General features: G+C 38.8%; 1 protein-coding gene across 2 annotated transcripts in view; it reads left to right on the top strand.

Annotated features, from left to right (window-relative positions):
• The window catches only part of tor (tyrosine protein kinase receptor torso), a 43,760-nt gene that overhangs the window by 20,117 nt on the left and 2,408 nt on the right, over positions 1 to 21,235 (top strand). Inside the window, exons 8-15 of one of the 2 annotated variants that reach the window (XM_090170445.1) lie at positions 12,049 to 12,230; positions 12,306 to 12,435; positions 12,499 to 12,623; positions 13,221 to 13,419; positions 17,546 to 17,730; positions 18,384 to 18,486; positions 18,689 to 18,730; positions 20,872 to 20,948. In XM_090170445.1, the coding sequence (XP_090026571.1) occupies positions 12,049 to 12,230; positions 12,306 to 12,435; positions 12,499 to 12,623; positions 13,221 to 13,419; positions 17,546 to 17,730; positions 18,384 to 18,486; positions 18,689 to 18,730; positions 20,872 to 20,948 (1,043 nt within the window). Of the gene's footprint in view, positions 1 to 12,048; positions 12,231 to 12,305; positions 12,436 to 12,498; positions 12,624 to 13,220; positions 13,420 to 17,545; positions 17,731 to 18,383; positions 18,487 to 18,688; positions 18,731 to 20,871; positions 20,956 to 21,235 lie in introns of both variants that reach the window. The other variant, XM_090170446.1, reaches the window with a different exon arrangement.

A 21,235-nucleotide genomic window follows, 5' to 3' on the forward strand; every position in this document is an offset into this window, starting at 1 on the left:
TGGCGTTTGGGGAGGCGAAAAAACACTTGGCGAGGCGAGCGGCGGGTTACCGAATGAAACGTTAGGTACAGCGGGAGGCTGGTAGATCGCACTGTGTGCTGTATCGGCGCTAACGTACTCGAAGAAGGAGGTAAAGGGGGCGGTTTTATTTGAACGGCTGGAGCGCCGTCGTAGTCTTTAATTCTGAGATACCGCGCCAACATTGCCAGATATTCTCGTAGTTTTTCTTCTTCACTACCGTCTCGAACGGGTTTGTTAAGAATACTATTCATGTGTTCTTGTATTAAATTTAGCAATTTTTCGGTATCGGATAAATAGCTATGCGCGGGTAGCAAGACAAATTTCTTCATCGCGCCGGATTAATTATACGACCCAAGATTGGCGGGATGAGCGAATCGAGAATCGCTCCCCAAAAACCGCCCGTTTGCGAGACTAAAATTCTTCGTCGATAACGATCACTGAGATCTCTTTGACCTAGTTTTCTAATAGATTTTTTATATCGTTGTAATTGCCGTCGTTTATGCTCGCCAACGGGTAAAGCTCCGCGGCAAATATTATGACAGATATTCGCGATTGAGCCAACCTGATCTCGCGTGGCGTTCTTCAGTAAAAATCGTCTTTGATTTGGGGAAGCCTTTTTCAATAAAGTTAGATACGGGCGGCTTTCTATAATTGACCTGGGCAAAGGCATTTTACAGAATGACGTAAAATTCGAATAAACACTTTGTTATATATTCTGATTATTACAATAATATACATTTTCCTCTACCAAAAATGATAAATACATAAAATAAAAAATTAATTTTCGGTAAATACTAACATTGGTCCTTCTTCCATGAGGCATTGCGTTCTAACTTTTAGAAATTCGGGAGTTTTTTGTTGCAGGTCAACAACCACGTTAGAATAGGGCGTATCCGACGTTACGTAATTATAAACGTTGCTCAGAAAATTAGGGTTATGCGGAAAGATCTGACGACCTAAATGTTTTATTTGTGATGGATCACGGGGGCTTCGGAACAGGACTATAAATGAGGCGTTAAGCGAAATGTCGCGAGAAAATCTGCCCTGACCAAAGACGTTCTGGCATAAGAATACAATACTCAGATTCAGATGATGCGAACACACGCGAAAAAGTTCAGATACCAGCGCGTTGTCTAAGCACTCGCTCGAAAGGTCGTCTAGCACCAAGAGGTTGTTTTGTCTTTTGTCAAACAAATCTTCGGGTTTTTCACTAAAGAGCCCTTTACGGAATTCAATTTCGGGGGCGAGGGTTATTAATTCGTCAAATTGATCGTTCCAAAGATTGTAGCAATATAAAATTTTTTGGGGTGGATTGTCGAACATTAAATTTTTATTTTTCAAGAGATTAAACGTCCAGTGACTTTTTCCCGACTTACTGGGGCCAGCCAAAAGAAAGGTACAGGGGGTTTGAAATTTTAGGCGTGTGAGAGACATGAATATCCGTAGGGAATAGAAGTACCGTCTTTGAAAAATATACGTTTCGTCGACGTAAATCCCACGAGTTTTTCGGCTTGTCTGAGATACAAGTGCCCAGTTTTTTGTCTTTTCAGGTTAAAGGGAATCTCGACTCGGTATTTTAATTCGCGGTTCTCGAGCGCCAACTGCTTTATCGTGTCAAAGTTTAAGATGGTCTGATTTTTTTTAGTAAGAGTGACGCCTTTTATCTTGGTTAAAATTTTGCCCGATTCGAACAAGATAGAGTAACCCTTGGGGGCTATCGTGGTAAAAGCTTTAATGGGGTCATTAGGATATTCATCCGTAAGTCCACCCAAGCTGCTTGATAAAGTTAAATCTAATTTCTTATCGTGTATCAGAATACAACTGTCCGTATCGCCATAGGCCAAATTAGGCCCGATTTTAGCCATAAGATTATATAATTTAATACGCCCATAAGAGGCGACGAAAATGCCCACAGTTGGGGAACCTTTACGATAAGCCGGGACATGGTCTTCGTGATATTTGGTCGTCACGAGAGCCATTCCGTTTTCTAGGAGTTTTAAATCGGTCAGCTCTTTCGTTTTATCAGTTAAAATTTTAACCAAGTCAGCGTAGGAGTTTATAAAAGAACTATTATTTTGACGTAATTGAATTAGGTGACGCCCCCAAAGCTGGTTAAGGGAAAGCTTGCCAAGCGCTTTTAGAGCCGGGTTAGAGCTAACCTCTTCTAGGCCTATTTTTATCCCGTCCTGTTCCCAAAAGTCGTTTAAATATTTTTGTTTTTCTTCTAAGGAGTCAACGTTTTTAGGAAAACCAGCGTATTGGGTTTTCATTTTGTAAAAATCTCTGACATAATCGTCAAATAGGGGTGAATCGGAGTCGAAAGTTTCGCGATAATGCTGCACTTCGTGAATTTGTAAAACTTTATAATTATATTGAAGGGATAAATAAAACTCGGGGGTAGTGTACGTATCCGTAATCGCGCGTTCCGCCTCGGTATGACGACAGTCGGCTAGATTATAGAGGGCGCACGTTCTGCATAGCGTAAACATTAATTTATCGCCAATCAGGGAGCCCAAGACGGGGAGATACAGATCTTGGGGTGGGAGAAGAGTCGCTTTAATAAGCCCGAAATAGAAATCGGGTTCGTAATTAAAGTTGCTAGTTAAGATTTCGGGGAGCCCTTTGGGGTAGCGGTAATTTTTGGACATGGAGACCGACGGGTACATACTGTTAAAATCGTAAAATTTAATCGGCCTCTCGGGGGTGGATTCTATATACAGTAAAAAATTTTCAACGCGCCCGCCCCTCAGAGCGCTTCGCGAATTGATCGGGTCAGAGAAAGCCAGTTCGTCGCAAAAAGAATTTATTTCGGGGTTTTCTTTTAAAAACGTGTCCCATTCACATTCCCATATGGTAATTAAACGCGCGTTGGGGTAATTTTGACGATAAAACTCGATTTTGTTGAGAGTTTTTAAGTAATTATTGATATTAGATTCTTTAAGTTCGTAATTGTACCCATTATGGTCAGTGTGCTTGGGACACCCGTGCCAGAAACACCCGAAAAATTCCCCAATTATTAAAGGGTCAGCGCTGTAAATGTCGTGGTGGTAAGGAGCTAAATACTTTTCTCCCTCCAACGATCGCGCCGTTTGAAACTTTACGTGCATTTTTTGCTCCAAGTAAGCCGCCCATCTGAGAGCTTTAACGGAATGCTTACCCCTGTACCCTGCCGGCGGGATAATAGCTATGGTATTTGGTTTCAGATACCGGCTCAAAAATAAATCGGTTAAAGCTCCGGGTAGAGTCACGCTTTTTCCCGCCAAAATGTCGAAATTGACCTTTTCTCTAAAAAGATTTCTGAACCGGTCAAAACCCCTCTGTAACAGCTTGACGTCATCAATGGCGTACTTTGTCAACACTTCTTTTAAATCAAAAACGGTAAATTTTTGGGCGTCGTACCAAGTTTCGAAATTTGCCAATTGGTCGGGGGTGAATTTATCTACTTCGAAAAAGGATTTTTCCGGTACGACGCCGATATAGTCTAAGGTGTCTTTTTTTAAGAAAGAATACGGGAAAAATCCCTTGCTTTCGCTTAAATTAAAGGTTTTGGAGAAGCTTCTGAGAGGAGCTGGAAAATAAGAAAAGCTATCTATAAATCTTATATTGTATTTGGAAAGAAACATCGCGAGAAGTTTGCAGCCTTTAAAGATAACTTCGGGGGTTATTGACCGGGCCAGAACTCCTTTTAATACGAGTAAACTGTCAAATCCAGATCCAAAATGCGAAATGCACGTAATGTTTTTAAAAACTGGTTCGACCTTTGAATATTTGGTCTTACCCTTTTTTGCAACGACCTGACTCTCCAATAAGTAATCTAAAAACGTCTCGACGCAATTAAAGCCGGTAAAGGTACGGTAATCGTACGTTTCAGAGTACGGACTGTCTTGCATAGCGGTAATTAGCAGAACGGGTTTAATCTCGTCATTGTCGACTAAAGTTTCAAAATCAAAGTAAAGGATTCTGGTGGAATTTTCCGGTAACGTGATAGGTTGAACAAAACACGCATTTTTCGGGTGCTCAATTTTGCAGTAGTGACATTTCAAATCGCATACGTGGTCCCCTTCAAACTCTTTACCGCAAGTTAGGCAACGTTTGAGTTTGTCGCACGTGCCTAATTCTATATGCTTTTGGAAGCACGTATTCCCCGCAAAATATCTAAAGCAGGTGGCGCAACGTTGACTAGCTTCGGTATGGGAAACATTCGTGTCGAGACACCGCTTACAGCTGACGGGGCCCTCGCAATGTGCTGCTTTTTTTCTTTGATATTCCCAAAAACTTTCAAACAAAATGGACAGTACCCTATTCCCCCGAACATGGCGGCGTAAGACCTCACTACATGGACGTGGTTTCCTAATTTAAGGAGAAAGATTTTTTTGGGTTGAAAGTGGCCTAAATAAATGGGGTCAAAATTGGAATCGGAATCGAGTAGGATAATTTGATAATCGGGCAAGACATTTTGGAATTTAGGAATGTCTTTTATTTCAACAGGACCTGGGGGAACTTTTGATAATCTGTGTAATGCTAAGGCCGCTTTTTTGTTTTGGATGGTTGACATTACGAATATAATCTAGATCATTCATATTAAAATTTTTGGATTGGCCTTTATTTTTTAATTCTTGGTAGTCGGCGAGACACTGTCCTACCGCAACAGCCCTCGCAAAGCACAGATTATCAGAATTGCGAATCGGGATAAAGGTATTGCCCTGTTCAATGTAATTTTCTAAGCACTCTATAGTCCTGTTACGAATACTTTTTCGAATACCACTCATATTGGTGTCTTGCAGAAGAATTATGTCGAATTTTAGGGGGGCTTCAAAGTATAAATTTTTATGGGACTGGGCTACCTGCTCGATACCGCTTAAAATTCTATCGGCCGTCAACTCGTTTAGGTTCATAAATTGGAAATTAATGGGCCCTTCGAGTTCGTCCGAACTGACCGCTATTCTGATACGACTATAACCCTGATTTTCATCGCTAATTTCGTTTAATAGGGATTGGAAAATTTCGTTTAATTGGGTTTCTATTCGCGCGTGGTTGAGATCGTCCAAATTTTTGAACTCGCACTTGAATTCTAAAGTTTTACATTTGTATTTTTTGGAAGTCCGAGAGATAATTTTAGTAACCGAATAATAGTTCTCAGGTCGAAACCTGGTGCTTAAATCGAGAGGGGCTTCTTGAGTCATTGTAATTTACGAATTTCGTCGTAGCGTAGAGTCACTTCCCTCAATAACCGCAGGACGTCGTGAATGTCTCTTCTGCCGTATAGGGTCAGCGATTTTGCAAATGAGGAACCAGAATTTTTGGTCAAGCAAGTGTGACCGGTGGCCTGGCTATGGCGAATTTCTAATTTATCACCCTCAATTAGGTAAACGGCGTCTAGGTCCTTGACGTCTTCTAAGGCTGCTTTAAGCTGGGGTCCTGATTCTAGTTTAACGCATACACCCTGTTTAGTCGGTTGCGGAAGACTGGATGCTACGTGCGTGGCGTAACGCCTTATATCTATATTTTTTTGGTCAAAGGTCGTTATTTTAACGCCCAAATCTCCGAGCTCGGAGAATTCTAATACAATATCGTGCCAAGTGGTATTCTTTGTTAATTTTTCTTGGTCTTGTTTAGCCCCTTTCCCCGCGAATAATTGTCGAGGTTTATTTTTTTAATTACTTCACCGACTTTTGATTTTCTAGCGTATACTTCGGGCAACTTCACTGGTGCTGTTGGGGGAGTGTCATAATCGAGCTTAATGTCGTCTCAGGCTGCCTAAGACATATAGAGATTAAAAACTAATCTCGCTTAAAAAAATTTAAAAACATAATTACCATCTTGCTGATCTTCTTGAGTCGTCGGTGGAGAGTAAGGGCGGTGTTCGTCGCTTCTGCGAAATTTACCGTTGCGCGGTTTCTTTTATACTCGCAAGGTAAAGGGGGAAAGAACAAAATAATCGCGTGACAGGTGTATTCAATTTGTCAAAATGATTAATTACTTAACGAAAGCGGAATGAACCGGTTCTACCATGACTATGCGAAAGGATTGTTCACTAACGCATTTCCAGCGAATGCGCGACTCAATTTAATTCGATAACATAATTAATAGGTGATTCTCTCGGTATTGTCACTAAAGGTATTTGCGCCGCTAAGTTATTTCTACGCCGCTCAACACCTGCTCAATCAATCAAACCGGTCACCGCCTTAACAATGCCCGAGTATAGCGAACCTGGGAATTCCTTTAAAGGAGTACTGACCCCTTTTCGCGCCAAAACGCCAACCAATCGGCGCCATTTTGAATAATTTCGAGTCAGCCAATTAGCGCGCAGTACACGCGCCGCGCCAGCCAATCAGCGCGCAGTATCCGCGTCGCGTAGTTACCACGTGGTCTCCGCGCGGCGTAGTTACCACGCCAGCCAATCAGCGCGCGCCACTCTGCGGAGGTCAATGACCTTCGGTGACTTACCCCGAGGGGGAAGAAAATGTCGACCCCCCGCGCGCCACCTGCCGGAAGGGGGAAGGAAGCGGGGACTTCCGGTGCCGACCCCCTTTCTACCTGTACATTGAAAAACCCTGAAGAGGTTAGACACTCCTACTCCCTATGTCTAACGACTCGAGACTTCCACAGGCTTCCGTCTCCTCCTTCCGCAACTCCGGGACAGACCCCGAGCCCAACTTCCGATAAAGTCCCAGCAATGGAACCGAACCATTGGCTCAGCTAAGCGTATTATTCGCATAGTCGATCTTCGCCCGCAAATCGTCAATGAAATCTATCCCCAGAATAACGTCAAAACGAAGGCCCTCCATCACCCGGAAATTCATCGGCCTGATGCCAATATCTCCCCCCAGGTCAACTTAGAGAAATCCGCCCCACCGGTGACATCGTAGGACCCATTGCCTGAGAGACCTGACCCTGCTCACGGACCACCATCCCAGAAATACCTATCCTCTCCAAAAACCATAGGAAATTGCACAGACGTCAGCTCCCGGATCCAGAAACCCAAACCCCGTCTCAACTGCCCAGTATCCAAGGAATTCAAATAAACACCTGCTGGACCGTCCACCACCGACGAAGCCTACCCCGATCCACCAGGAGACCCCCTTATAAGTTTCGCGACCCCGTGGATTCAGTGTTCACGCAATAACTGACATTCCCAACCGGAGCCGAGCCTGTCCTACTCCCTGGACAATCCCTTCTAAAATGCCCCAAAGAGCCACACCCGTAACAAGTCTGAGGATTCTAAGTGGTCCCCGTCCCATACCGAAAAGTCCGGCCCCCATTCCAATTACCGACCGACAACTGAGAGGGATTCCCATGCGCCACACCCCCAGACGGCCTAAACACCGAACCAAACCCATGGGTTGTATGAAACCGAGCTGGATCATCCAGATGAACCCTTCCCCGTATTCCATTCTCCAACCCCAGATTCCTAACCACGGTGTCAAACTCCTAAATAGACCTACAGGGCGCCCATGAAAAACAGACTCGAACCCTCTGATCGACACTGGACAACAGAAGACCCAGAAGTTCCGATTCAGGCAACGGATTCCCCAAAAGATAATTCAAAGCAATCACCCGCCGACGAAAAGCAGGAATGCTCTCCCCCTCCGATTGGACAACCCCCCAAAGATAAGCCCTCAGGGCACTCTCCCTATCGGGAGAGAGAAATCGATCCCGAAATTACCGAGTAAATATATCCCAGGTCATCGCCCCGCCCCCCCCAGCTGCGTTTTAAGGTCGCGAAACCACAAGCCGGCTTCATCCCGTAATGCCGGTGATAACAGGAGTACCACCGCCTGAGGACCAATCCCATGAAACAAAACATAATCGTCTAAATCTCCCAAGAAAACCCGAGGATCCTCCAGAGGAATACCCGAAAAGGAAGGCAAAGACATGGAAACCCCAGATCCCCGAAGAGTGCCAGGCCCTATCCCCCCGCAGGCACAGACGGCCCTGAGCCAAGACCATTAGCACCCAAATGAGAAAAAGGATTCCCAACTGAACCCCGACACCCCCGAAGATGAGGACGGACGAAATGGATTATGTCCATTCAGCTCCGGTCGAGGAACCCTACTGGACAACCCCTGTACCAACTCAGTCAACACCCGGCAAAGATCAGCTACCAACCCACTCTCGCCCTGATGACCGTGAGATAGGGAAGACCCAGACCGCCCCACTCCAATATCGTCCGGAACCGCACCCACCGACAAAGTTTCCAAGGACACAACCACATCCGCTGGCCGACAGGCAACGTACCCGGAGCCAACGGATGCCCAGCAACTAAATGCCTATCCACGTTCCTCAGGACAGGATTATCCCCCAGACGCTGTCTACAGAGTTCTAAATCTAGCGCCTCCCTCCGCGTGGCCCGATACTCGACATCCCCATCAGAACTAGACGCCCCCGGCAAAAAGGGCCGCTCACTATCAGACGAATGATGAGCTCTGCGCCTCCGCCTCCGTTCCCTGTGATCATTCCGACCAGGCAACCGACGCCGGCCCCTACCACGTGATAACCGAGGATCCCGAGGACGACCCGGAAAGGGATCCGCCCAACAGCTCCCCAGCCAAATGCCAAGTATAACCCCCAAGGACCCAAACACAACTATGAACCATAAATACATAATAAAAACACGAAAAAAACCCCAATAACTAAAATACAAAAGCCCAAAAAACACCAATTAATTTAACAGGTAAAAAGTAAATAACCCCAATAAAACTTAACTTAGAAATAAGCAATAGCCACAGGTCCCCAAAACGAAGAGAAAACTCTGGACCGAACCCAGGGAAACTAACTCCTACTCACCACCACCAAACAAAAAAAAAAACAATCTCGGCGGTGCCTCCAAAAATGTAGCGGTACGAGGGACCAAGGTTTGATCACTGAGTCTCTTGTTAGTCCAACGGAATTAAAACCCCATTACACAGAATAACTGCCTCAATAAGTTCTTTATTGCGCGAACCGAAAACACATTTACAGAAACGTACTCGTGATATTCAGGAGATATTTAAAAGAGGTATATTAGTAATCCCGGTTTGGAATCCCAATGACCACCGGCCTCCCTTGGACGCCCCTTATATAGCTTCAAAAGCCCACCGCCCTCTAACCCAAGATAAGCCGTCCGCCGCCGCACTGGTGGCGCCATCTCTCCACTCATGCACGAACTGTAAATAAGTAAAACCACCGAGGCTTCCCAAAACAGCTCCCCGTTTCAGGTGCAACCGATCTACTGCAGTTGTGGACACGGAAAATACCTCGGTGCAACACCCAGTGCTCCATTCGAAAGGACTTTTGGATTTCTCAAACTCCGCTTTTACTGAGTGATATACTTATGGCTATATCCTTCATCTATAACGTCCCCCAAACCTCTGCAAGCCATGAACTCCATCTTTCAAAAAGCACTTGCAGTGCGTGGTATCACGCTGGCATGGAAGTTATGACTAGTGAGAGGATTGGTGGTCAAGGAGTAATTGTCGAGTTAGACGAGTCGAAATTCGGGAAACGAATATTTCATCAAGGATGATAAGTGGAAGGACAATGGGTCGTCGGCAGAGTGCCAAGGGAACAAAAGCGTTTTTCATGATCCCTGTCAATAAAAGGGACGCTGCCACTTTAATCCCTTTGATTGAAACCTGGGTCGATAATTTACACTGACTGTTGGAAAAGTTACGCTATATTTTATTATGACCACATAAATTACAAGGCGGCCTAGATCCTATGGAGGTTAGGTGTGGAGTGATGTACATTAGTGAGAGTCTACTATATATACCCATTCTTTATCTTATCTACTGACCTTTACCTCGAGACCTATTTATTATCTATATCTACTAAGGGTGCCCTTACCAAAAAATAAGTGGTCTAAGAACTATTTAAGTTGGTTTTAAGTTTGTATTTGAGACAAATACCAACTAAAAACCTACTTAAACACAACTTAACACCAACTACAAACTTACTTAAAATGTTACTTAATAAAGACCACTTAAAGCCAACTTAAAACTTACTTAAAATGTTACTTAATAAAGACCACTTAAAGCCAACTTAAAAAATAATGTAATTTTCTGACCACTAAAAACCAACTAAATACCAACTTAACTAGTTTACTGAAATATGCTGACCACTTAAAACCAACTTAATATCAACTTAAATGTGAATACCAACTAAAAACCAACTTATTTTTTGGTAAGGGTGGCGCCATCTAGTGGCTGTAGATGTAATTTATCACGTCTTCTTTGTCAGCTTCTTCGCACGCTATGTCCATGAAGCAACCTGGTACATCTTTTGTGAGATATGTTTTGAGATTGGCCTGGCTTGTAGAGGTTTTAATCTTTTGTCGTCCGTCTGTACAATGGTCCCAAGATGCCTCTTAAAAGACCCACTAAGGAATTATTGACATCTCTATACGCACTTAGGTGCTGATGACACTTGTTCGGACCCTGAAGAATCACTCTGAGACAGGATTCATGACTGAAGACAGACACAGCAGGCAGGCAGAGAACAGCACAAGTACCAAAGCAACAGATCCTTAAAAACAATTGCCACATGGTCGCAGTGTACTTACAGGACAACTGAGTAGGTTGAAGCTTATTGAGATTGAAGCACTGCTCGGCGGCCACACTGTTGATTCTGGACCAAATTTAAAGCCGTCGCTGCCCCGTACATCCAGTCCTCACTCGGGGCACCATAATGTAATGAACCTTTCTTCATTACCGAGTTCGTCTCTGATGATACCAATGTTTAGAGCCCATGACGAGACCAGCGGTTGAATAAGGCAGACAGACTTAGAAGTTAACTTAGATTTATTATAAAGACATATTGAATACTAGCTACATTTTATTACAACCACATAAATTATAAGGCAGCCTACTATATATACCCATTCAATATCTTATCTACTGACCTTTACCTTGAGAGCTATTTATTATCTGTAAGGGACTAATTTAACAAAATTATTATAAATGAAAACCCTTCTAATAATTCTCACAACTTTCCTGGTCTGGGTGTTGTGTATAGAGGAGGCCTTCCTGAACCGGGGAGCTTAGTCTGCTCTTCTGCATACCTTCCATTTCCATCTCCCCTCAATCAGGCCGACTCTCTGCTATTTATAGCTAATGTAGCGCCATCAGTGGCCGGTAGTGGGGAATTTGGCCTTTGGCCAAATTAGGCCTTACAGATGTAATTTATTAGAAGGAGCCCTTGGTCCTTACAATTTAACTTTCATAAATAAAAATTGGACAGTGCTTTGCTTTTATTGCACGTTTATTTCTTTTAAGCCCATCACGTGTCTTAATTCACCTACAACTATGAAGCTGGTCGAATAATCCAGAAAAGCGGACATGCGTTGGTGTGTTGATATTTTGCCTCCATCGCGTATCCTACTAAACCTACAACAATTTAGCAGCCCGCATATTAGCGGAAAATAACGCTAAAAAACGTTAATTTTACAAAATATCTCCGCAAATTTCATTTCCGCAAAATAGTGTTGTCACAGAAATGTTCAGTATCGTCTAGAGTATCCAAAAAAAAATTGGACATGCGTTGGTGTGTTGATATTTTGCCGGGTTTTCCCCCAAGCTCTTTGATTTCACCTTTCCATAAAAACTTGTAGAGGTTAACGGTAATAGTAAGTAGGGAGCGGTTAGCTCGCTTGGCATGAAGGGCTTTCCACCACCCTCCTACACATTGTAGCCCGGCCACCTGTTTAAAGGCATTTAAAGCTGCTAGATGACTTTTTTGCTGATTATTATTATAAAAAATGAGGCATATTACTTAACTAACTAAAGGTCTCTGTCTTAGATGTAAATATAAAACACACTCAAATTATTTTAGTCAATAATTAATAAGGGTGGCATATGTGAGAAGAAACATGTGAATTGGTGTGACAATCTGATTATTAATTTCTTAAACTACCACTAATGTATATTAGCACTTCAGACAGGTTCAAAAATGAGGAAGATAAATTTCCTTTCCTTTATTTCTACTTTCCCCTTGTATTAACTTTGATAATATGCTGGTTAAAGTGTGTGCTCAATCCTTTGTCTTTCTAAGGTCCACCAAAACCTCAAAATTTACTGGCTAATTTACTTTTTGATCAAACGATGTCCATTACTTGGGATCCTCCAAAGTACATTTCTCGAAATAACATTGTCAATCAGTACAAAGTGGATATAAGTACTGATTTTCACTCTGGATCTAAAGATCAGACACCTGAAGTTCATTTTGTTGATGGGGTATGTTGACTATTTGGTAAACAGAAAGTACTTAAAAGCACCATTATTTTAACACAATGCATTTGCTATTTCTAGAACACATCTTGCTTTAAATTTACTTTAAATGAACAACAACACTATTCATCTTTGAAAATAAGTGTATCTGCTTTATCTCAAGGTGGAATTGGTGATTCTGTTCACTACATTTACCTTCATAATAAACAGGGTATCAAAATATTAAAAACTATGCTGATAAATAGTTTTTCTAACCAAAATACTCTTCATATAGGTACCATGATAAATAGAACAGGAATTATAGCCATTTCTATGGTTATTTTATGCTTGATTCCAGTAGCAGTATTGATGTATTTTCTACTTCGCAAAAAACTGAATGCAAGATTAATTTTTCTATCGGTAAGTGATATTTGTTAGTAAAATCACTAAATGAGAGAAGTTAGTAAAAAACATTACTTTTTTTATAAGAGATGGGGATATCATATTGTAATAAACAATGAAAGGTTTTATAACTATAATACATTGACTAAGTAGCTCAAAATAATAATGCTTATCTCTTCAGCCACCAAATGTCGAGAACAGCTAGAATGCAGTATTGGCTGATTTAAAAAAAAAATTATTTAAATCATGCCGTGTATTTCAATGTAGGAATAAGAAAATGGAAAAAAATAGGGTTTTAAATTAAAATACATAGAATACCTGAGCGAACTAAAATATTAAATAATAAATTTAATTAAGATTAGCTAACTGATAAAAGTAAAATAACAGGAAAAAGAGCCATTAATTGTATGAAAATCAATAAATTCAGTAAAATATAAAAAATCCGATTTAAATCAAAAACTTAATTGATAAATAATAATCAGCTAGGCTAATACCCAAGGCACCACCTTATGCTCAAGTCATCTAGCGACTTATAATGCCTTTAAACAGGTGGCCGGGTTACATACACTTTATAAATTTGTGATATTTATTTTACTTAATGAAGTATTTTTCTAGACCTCTGCTGCATCACGTTCTAAAGATAATTGGGTTTCTCCTTTAAAAAAGAAGTTACTGAATGAATGTCCTTATCAGATTGACATAAATCTAGTTTGCCTCAAAGACTCGCTTGGCACTGGAGCTTTCGGAGTGGTATATGAAGGTACAGCTATGATTAGAGGAGTTGAAGAAAAGGTGGCAGTTAAAATGCTTAAAGGTAATATTATGACTAATTCTTATGATAGTTGTTTGACAATTACATTAAATACTTGGATAATTATAGCAAATACCGAAAAAGCTTCAACAAACTAAATTATAAGAAATAAAAAGGTTTGACAAAGTAACAAAATTAGGGCGTGGGAAACCCCCTCTGCCCAGAAGTATCCCAGAATAGCATTAATGGATTAAAAATCAATAAATTGACAAATATATTTTGAAAACCAAATATGTAATTCAATTTGAGGATATTGTCAAATCCTTTAGTCAAATAGAATGCACATCCAGGGCAAAACAAATTAACCAATGATTGATTTCCAACTTTGATGAATTCTCAAAGTCTGCATGTTAATTCTGACAGGCAACCTAATGATTTAATGAAATTTTTCCTTTATACATTCAAGTCAACCATGTTAACACTAAGGGACTATATATTTGTTGAAAAGAGTGCTGAGATCATGAGTTTCGAGCTTAAATTTTTCTTTGATGGACTTTCTTGAAATCATGTACGAACTGAAACAGTTATCATTAGTTGGTGGCGTCATCTACCGCAAGCCACAGTGAGAGTAATTTCAGCTAGTGGTGCTATCTATCACTAGCATGAACAGAGTATAAGCAGAGGATATTTAAAATAATATTTTTCCTTTGAAAGATATGTGACACCACCAACTAATGATAGATGTGAGCTTTCATAAATGCAAAATTTAACCATGGTTAGTTTAAACTAGTAAATAGTAAGTAATATACTATAGAGACAGATACTTCATGGTTTAAAATAAACTTTTATTAAAAAGAATATTGGGGAAGCTTTTCGAGCCCACTTGCTCCTTTTCAACCCAGATAGAAATGGCGAAAAATCCAAATACAAACAGATAGCAAAATCAGCGTACAGTTCTTTTTGTTGAACGCGCTCTTCCGTTTTTATGGCCTAAAAACCTTTTAAAACTGCCCCAATTACTCACTTTCACCTTTCCCCCGTTTAGGTTCATACCCCCTCTGTCAGCAAAAAAAATGCTTTCTTTGAAGGTCCGTCTGAACCAATTTTTTTCTTTTTCTAACACTCTCGCTTCTTCCCACTTGATGGCGTGTCCGTCGCCGCCAGAACTCCACATGTGTTTGGCTATCCCGTTCTCCCTATTGCCCTCTTTTACACAATTCTTATGCTCTTTAATCCTTACATTTAAATACCGTTTTGATTCACCTATATATTTTTTCCGCATTTGCAACCGATCTCATATACAATTCCAGTCATTTCATCAAATTTTTTATCCGATTTATTTTTAATTAAGAGCGAACCCAATGAACCTTGGTTAGAGCTAACAAGTTTTATTCCTAATGGTTTTAATTGGCGGTTGGTTTTTTCGGTTATTGATTTTACATAAGGTAACACTAATATGTTATCATTTTTCGTTACCGTGTAGTTTTTATAATTTTTTACAAGATTTGTCGCAAAAATGTCTTCTACTAGTTTTTTAGGATAATTACAATTCAATAATTGTGTTTTATATAGCACTTTATCTTCTATAGGCCAATCCGATGTTTTAACTATTCCTACCTTTACACTCCTGGGATGTGACGATTTAAAATTTATAAAAGATTGTGCATGAGTTGGTTTTTGGTACATTCTACTTTTTAGTTTGTCACCTTCCCTAATTATTAAAATATCTAAGAACGGTAACTTCTTATCCTTTTCTGTCTCATAGGTAAATTTAATGTCATCGTCCAAATTATTCATTAGTCCCAAAAGCGTGTCATTATTATAATTTTGGTCCTTGACAATTAATATATCGTCCATAAATCTTTTCCAAAAAAATATTTTTTTGTTAAGTTTAAGCTGCGGATCCGTAAAAATATCTTCCTCTAAATTTTCTAAAAATAAATTGGCTATTACCGGCGATAAGGGACTGCCCATTGCTAACCCATTCAATTGTTTGTAATACTTATTTTCAAACCTGAAGAAAGAATTTTCTAAACATAAGCGACAGAGTTCTATGATTGTATCCACACTTAAATAAGGGTGGAAAATTGGTAATTATTGATTATGAAGAATACAAGGAGAAAATGGGCCGGACTATAGTTTATTGAAAGGAGACCCGACTGCTGGTATAGATAGGAAATTAAGATCATTGGTTAATCAAGCAGTAAATCATAAGGAAATAGATAAGAAAAAGCGGTTTTTATATTGTAGTCAAGGTTTGGAATGTCCGTATGCCTATGGGTTGATAAAATTACATAAAGATAATAAACCGTTACGGATAATTGTGGGCTCTCAAAATAGCGTTTTGTACAATGTAGCCAAAATAATTCTTAAGGTGATTAATCCTTTTGTTGGGAATAATGAATTCAGTATCAAGAATTCTTAAGATTTAGTCGAAACATTAAGAAGAATAAAAGTGGAAGATAATTATGAATTAGGTAGTTTAGATATTATAAATTTATATACCAGGATCCCGATTAATAAAGCGTTAAAAATATTAGAATGTAAATTAAAACATGAAAAAATTTTTAAAGCACAGACGAATTTAAGTGTGGATACAATCATAGAACTCTGTCGCTTATGTTTAGAAAATTCTTTCTTCAGGTTTGAAAATAAGTATTACAAACAATTGAATGGGTTAGCAATGGGCAGTCCCTTATCACCGGTAATAGCCAATTTATTTTTAGAAAATTTAGCGGAAGATATTTTTACGGATCCGCAGCTTAAACTTAACGAAAAAATATTTTTTTGGAAAAGATTTATGGATGATATATTAATTGTCAAGGACCCAAATTATAATAATGACACGCTTTTCGGACTAATGAATAATTTGGACGATGACATTAAATTTACCTATGAGACAGAAAAGGATAAGAAGTTACCGTTCTTAGATATTTTAATAATTAGGGAAGGTGACAAACTAAAAAGTAGAATGTACCAAAAACCAACTCATGCACAATCTTTTATAAATTTTAAATCGTCACATCCCAGGAGTGTAAAGGTAGGAATAGTTAAAACATCGGATTGGCCTATAGAAGATAAAGCGCTATATAAAACACAATTATTAAATTGTAATTATCCTAAAAAACTAGTAGAAGACATTTTTGCGACAAATCTTGTAAAAAATTATAAAAACTACACGGTAACGAAAAATGATAACATATTAGTGTTACCTTATGTAAAATCAATAACCGAAAAAACCAACCGCCAATTAAAACCATTAGGAATAAAACTTGTTAGCTCTAACCAAGGTTCATTGGGTTCGCTCTTAATTAAAAATAAATCGGATAAAAAATTTGATGAAATGACTGGAATTGTATATGAGATCGGTTGCAAATGCGGAAAAAATATATAGGTGAATCAAAACGGTATTTAAATGTAAGGATTAAAGAGCATAAGAATTGTGTAAAAGAGGGCAAAAGGGAGAACGGGATAGCCAAACACATGTGGAGTTCTGGCGGCGACGGACACGCCATCAAGTGGGAAGAAGCGAGAGTGTTAGAAAAAGAAAAAAATTGGTTCAGACGGACCTTCAAAGAAAGCATTTTTATTGCTGACAGAGGGGGTATGAACCTAAATGGGGGAAAGGTGAAAGTGAGTAATTGGGGCAGTTTTAAAAGGTTTTTAGGCCCTAAAAACGGAAGAGCGCCTTCAACAAAAAGAACTGTACGCTGATTTTGCTATCTGTTTGTATTTGGATTTTTCGCCATTTCTATCTGGGTTGAAAAGGAGCGAGTGGGCTCGAAAAGCTTCCCCAATATTCTTTTTAATAAAAGTTTATTTTAAACCATGAAGTATCTGTCTCTATAGTATATTACTTACTATTTACTAGATGTGAGCTTTGTCATGATTTCAAGAAAGTGTTCCTCCAGACTACAGCCACAGTAGATAAAAATTGTGGCTCTAGAAGTATTATATTCCCAACTCAATGGCTGAGATAGTAGAGGTCAAAGTTTATTATGTTGAATTCATGAGAAAAATGAAAATTTAAATTATCCATGTAGCTCAGTACCTTGTTTCACTTTTATATTGGGATATGAGGCAACCTTGTACCATTCCTTTATTTAACTGAAAAAAAAACACTAAAAATTGGCTTACCATTTTATAGGATACACTCATAGTAGGTTTTTATTTCATGAAATATTTTTAGAAAATGCATCTGAGGAAGCTCAAAAATGTTTACTTGAAGAAATTGAAATGCTGAAGTTTTTGGGCCATCATCCTCATATTGTTACTTTACGAGCCTATGTTATAAATGGTTCTGCACTGGCTCTTTTGGTTGAATTCTGCCCTTTAGGAGACCTGAAAAACTACTTGGATAAAATAAAAAATAAGGTAAAGATGATTTCAATATAAGGTATTTTTTATACAAGAAGTGTTGACAGTGCCTAGCTACACATATATACATTGGTGGTTTGTGCATCCCTTTTACCAGTCCTAGTTTTGTTTACAATATTTCCCACTTACTGCGAATATCGTTTCCCCTCTACGGAAGGGGAATTTTTTTATCTTATAATGGGGCATAGGGAAGCTCGAAATGTCTGTATAAGAAAATTCCAAATCATAAAGCCTAATCCATTTCATGAGTTTTGATATATATGTTAAAGTGAGGTGGCACATTGGTTTTATCACTTTCGTCGAGCAGCAATAGGTTATTAATCCCAGCTTAGGACACTGGGTGAAAACTCGAAACCACTCCTTCTGGGTTGGGTAAAGGGGCTCCCCCGTAAAAGCTCTTTGGTTTCCCCTTTCCACAAAAACCTGATGTTAATGGTAATATTAAGAGCATGAAGAGCTTGCCACCATCCTCCTACGCACCACGCAGTGTAATCCGGCCATCTGAATTAATGACAATAAAAGTCGCTAATGACTTAGGCCTGGTATTAGACTAGCTGATTATTATTTGTTTTGGGTCAGTTATGCAACATATTTTACAAACAGCTATTGTCATGATGAATGTGAAAACATGTATCATTTCTTTGTTTTAGGAATTGAAATCAACTCTAATGAACTATGATGAGTCTGGATTTGGATCCATGAATTCATGGTCTGTTGAAAATAATCCTCAAGATTCATTTTTGAGTGATACTGGTATTGTTATTATTAAATAATTTTGCTTTTGCTTAGTCTGACACTTTTTGTTAGTAATGCCACTTGACTAACTTTTATCCAAGTTAATTCTGAGAGCACTTTTCCATTCGCATATGATGGAAAAGTTATAGATGAAACTGGGAGCAGTATTTTGTTTGTTAATATTATTGACAGTATTTTTAATCATTTTTTTATTTCATAGGTTCAGAAGTATCAAATCCATCATATTTTTCAGGAGTAGAAGGTAAGGAAAGGTTGAAAAAATAGTTCAGATTTCAACTCATCATAACATTTCAAATTCTAAAAAGCAATATAATACCTTGTAACCATGTCAATATATTAGATAATTTTATGAGAGTTAGGAATGAACCTAAAACTGGCGCTAATAAAAACATTTAAAATTAATGTTCTCTAAGCTTATATTTGAAGTGTTACGAAGTTATGTTGCTGAAGTCCTGAGTCAGTGTTTGTCGTTTCACAATATATTGGGTACATTCAGTAACTTGCACCGTGCACACTGGTAGCTTACTTAATTTTATTTTTGCAACTGCAGCTGTAGTTGGTATTTGTCTCAAATACAAACTTAAAACCAAGTTCTTAGACAACTTATTTTTTTTTGGTAAGCGATATAATAAAATCATTATAAAAGATAGTTCAGTGTACTGTCATACATCCTAATTTTTCATTAAAAAAAGTTTACAAGAGCATATCTATAGTTAAATAATTATCTTAATAAACAATCAGAGTGCCCTATATGTTTATTAGTTTTACTGATATCGGCAGATTTCCGAGGATAGCCAGAGTTCCTACACAGTACTGATGAGCCCCAAAAGGGCGAAACCGGTCTACTGTTGGAATCTCTGGCTGAAATTTTGACTTTTGATATAATTGTATTATTTTCAGGGAAAACTTAAAATAAGATAAGTATCGGCCAATATTGACTGATTCTGAAATTAGAATTAGGGGCTGTTTGCTCATGTGGCTTGAAAGGCTTGCTACCACTCTCCTACACATTGTTGCCTGGCCACCTGAATTAATGGCATTAAAAGTTCTTTGATGACTTTGGCCTCTGGTGTTGCTTAGGGTATTAGCCTAGCCAGAATTAGATTAGAGGAAGTTATTATAGAGCCATAGAGCTCACTGCGGGCGCATTTGACTTACCAGAGAGAGAGAGAGGGGGAAGATTAGGTGGGATGACAATTTTGGCCACCCTATCACGGGAGTAAGACCGAGATCAGTACCTGGTACAAGTTTATAGAAACACTGGAAAATGGCAGCCGATATAACCGCTGAAACGTCTTTGTGATCTATTATGGATATTAACAGCTTAGAAAGTGAGACAGATGAATCTAGGAACATGAATTTCCAACCTCCTAGGTTGCATCAATTCAATAAAGTTTTTATTTGATTAGCAAATCGAAAACGGAAAATAAGTGTAGCATGTAATTTCGATAAAAAATTGGCAAATAGTAACCAAAAAATGGCAAATAATACCAAGCCTTCGCCAAGTTTTAAATCGGTTTCTTATGCTGGAAATTACAAAGAAAACGAATAAAAAGCTAACAAATTTACCAATGTTGACATCAAAATGAAGAGTTAATCCACCCTTACGGAATCAGTGGTAGTTGGGACATAGGTTAATTATGTAGAATTAAATTATGAAATAGGAATTTTGGCATTGAAGATAAATGTTTTAAATAACGCAGTTCTTGACTGAACAAATAAACTTACATCTTGTTTTAAATATATTAGTAACTTAGGTAAATAGGTGCCATCCCAGTCCCACGCTTCCATGTCTAACAACTCTTAATATCTAAGCCTTGTAAAACGTACGATATAGCAGATATTTTTCTTTCGTTAGCTCACGTTAGATGGCAGAATCATTACCCAGCTCCACTCGAGAATCTTCTCTCCTTTTGAGGGGGGTGGAATTTTCAATGGTAAAGAAACTTAACCCCCACGCTTTTGTAAGGCATTTGCGCTTCCAGAATTTCAGGCTCTGTAGTAACTTCTCCTAATCTAATTCTGGAATAGCTGATTATTATTAACTATATTTCAATGTACTAAACAGGTTCGTTACAAACAAAAATATATTTAGTAGTGGAATTAGAAAGTGATGTTTTTTAACAATAAAACTAATATTAATTAATATTAATTTTCATGCAAATAACTTAAATATTATATTTTGGTACCCTTCTGAGGGTCTCTCTTTTGGCAGTCATGTTTTATACCAATGAAAGGGGTTATAAGTGGGAGTTGTGCTAAAATGCATGACAACTACCTGGATTCTTCCCTCCCCATTTCTCACATAACTTGAATTTTATGGCTATAAGACTGTTACCTCACTTGAGAAAATTAAATTAAAGATTTACTCTGTTATTAAAGATGAAGAACCTACGAAAATCTGGGATCACTTTTACAAGAAGTTCATTTCATTTTCCCGACAAATTGCTATTGGAATGGTAAGTTGATGAGTTATAATAATCTCAAACATTAATGCTAGCTATCTGATCAATGGCTTCTAAATGTGGGTATTTTAAAGTAGTATTGTGGGTTTGTCTATTAAGTCACACTTCTACTAAACCGTTTTGGAACACTTCCTCCAAATTAAATCAACGAAGATAATTGAGTATAAAATAAGAACTCTAAGTGCTGTTTTGTTTAATCCTACACTTATTTTAAATGTTTTCCTTTCAATTCCTTCTCAAGAACAAATTAAATGGTGTAATGAAGGTGAAAGCACAATCGC

Source organism: Leiobunum rupestre, chromosome 1, assembly GCF_980474605.1.
Source record: "Leiobunum rupestre chromosome 1, qqLeiRupe1.1.hap1, whole genome shotgun sequence".
In the NCBI taxonomy this organism is placed as follows: Eukaryota; Metazoa; Arthropoda; class Arachnida; order Opiliones; family Sclerosomatidae; genus Leiobunum; species Leiobunum rupestre.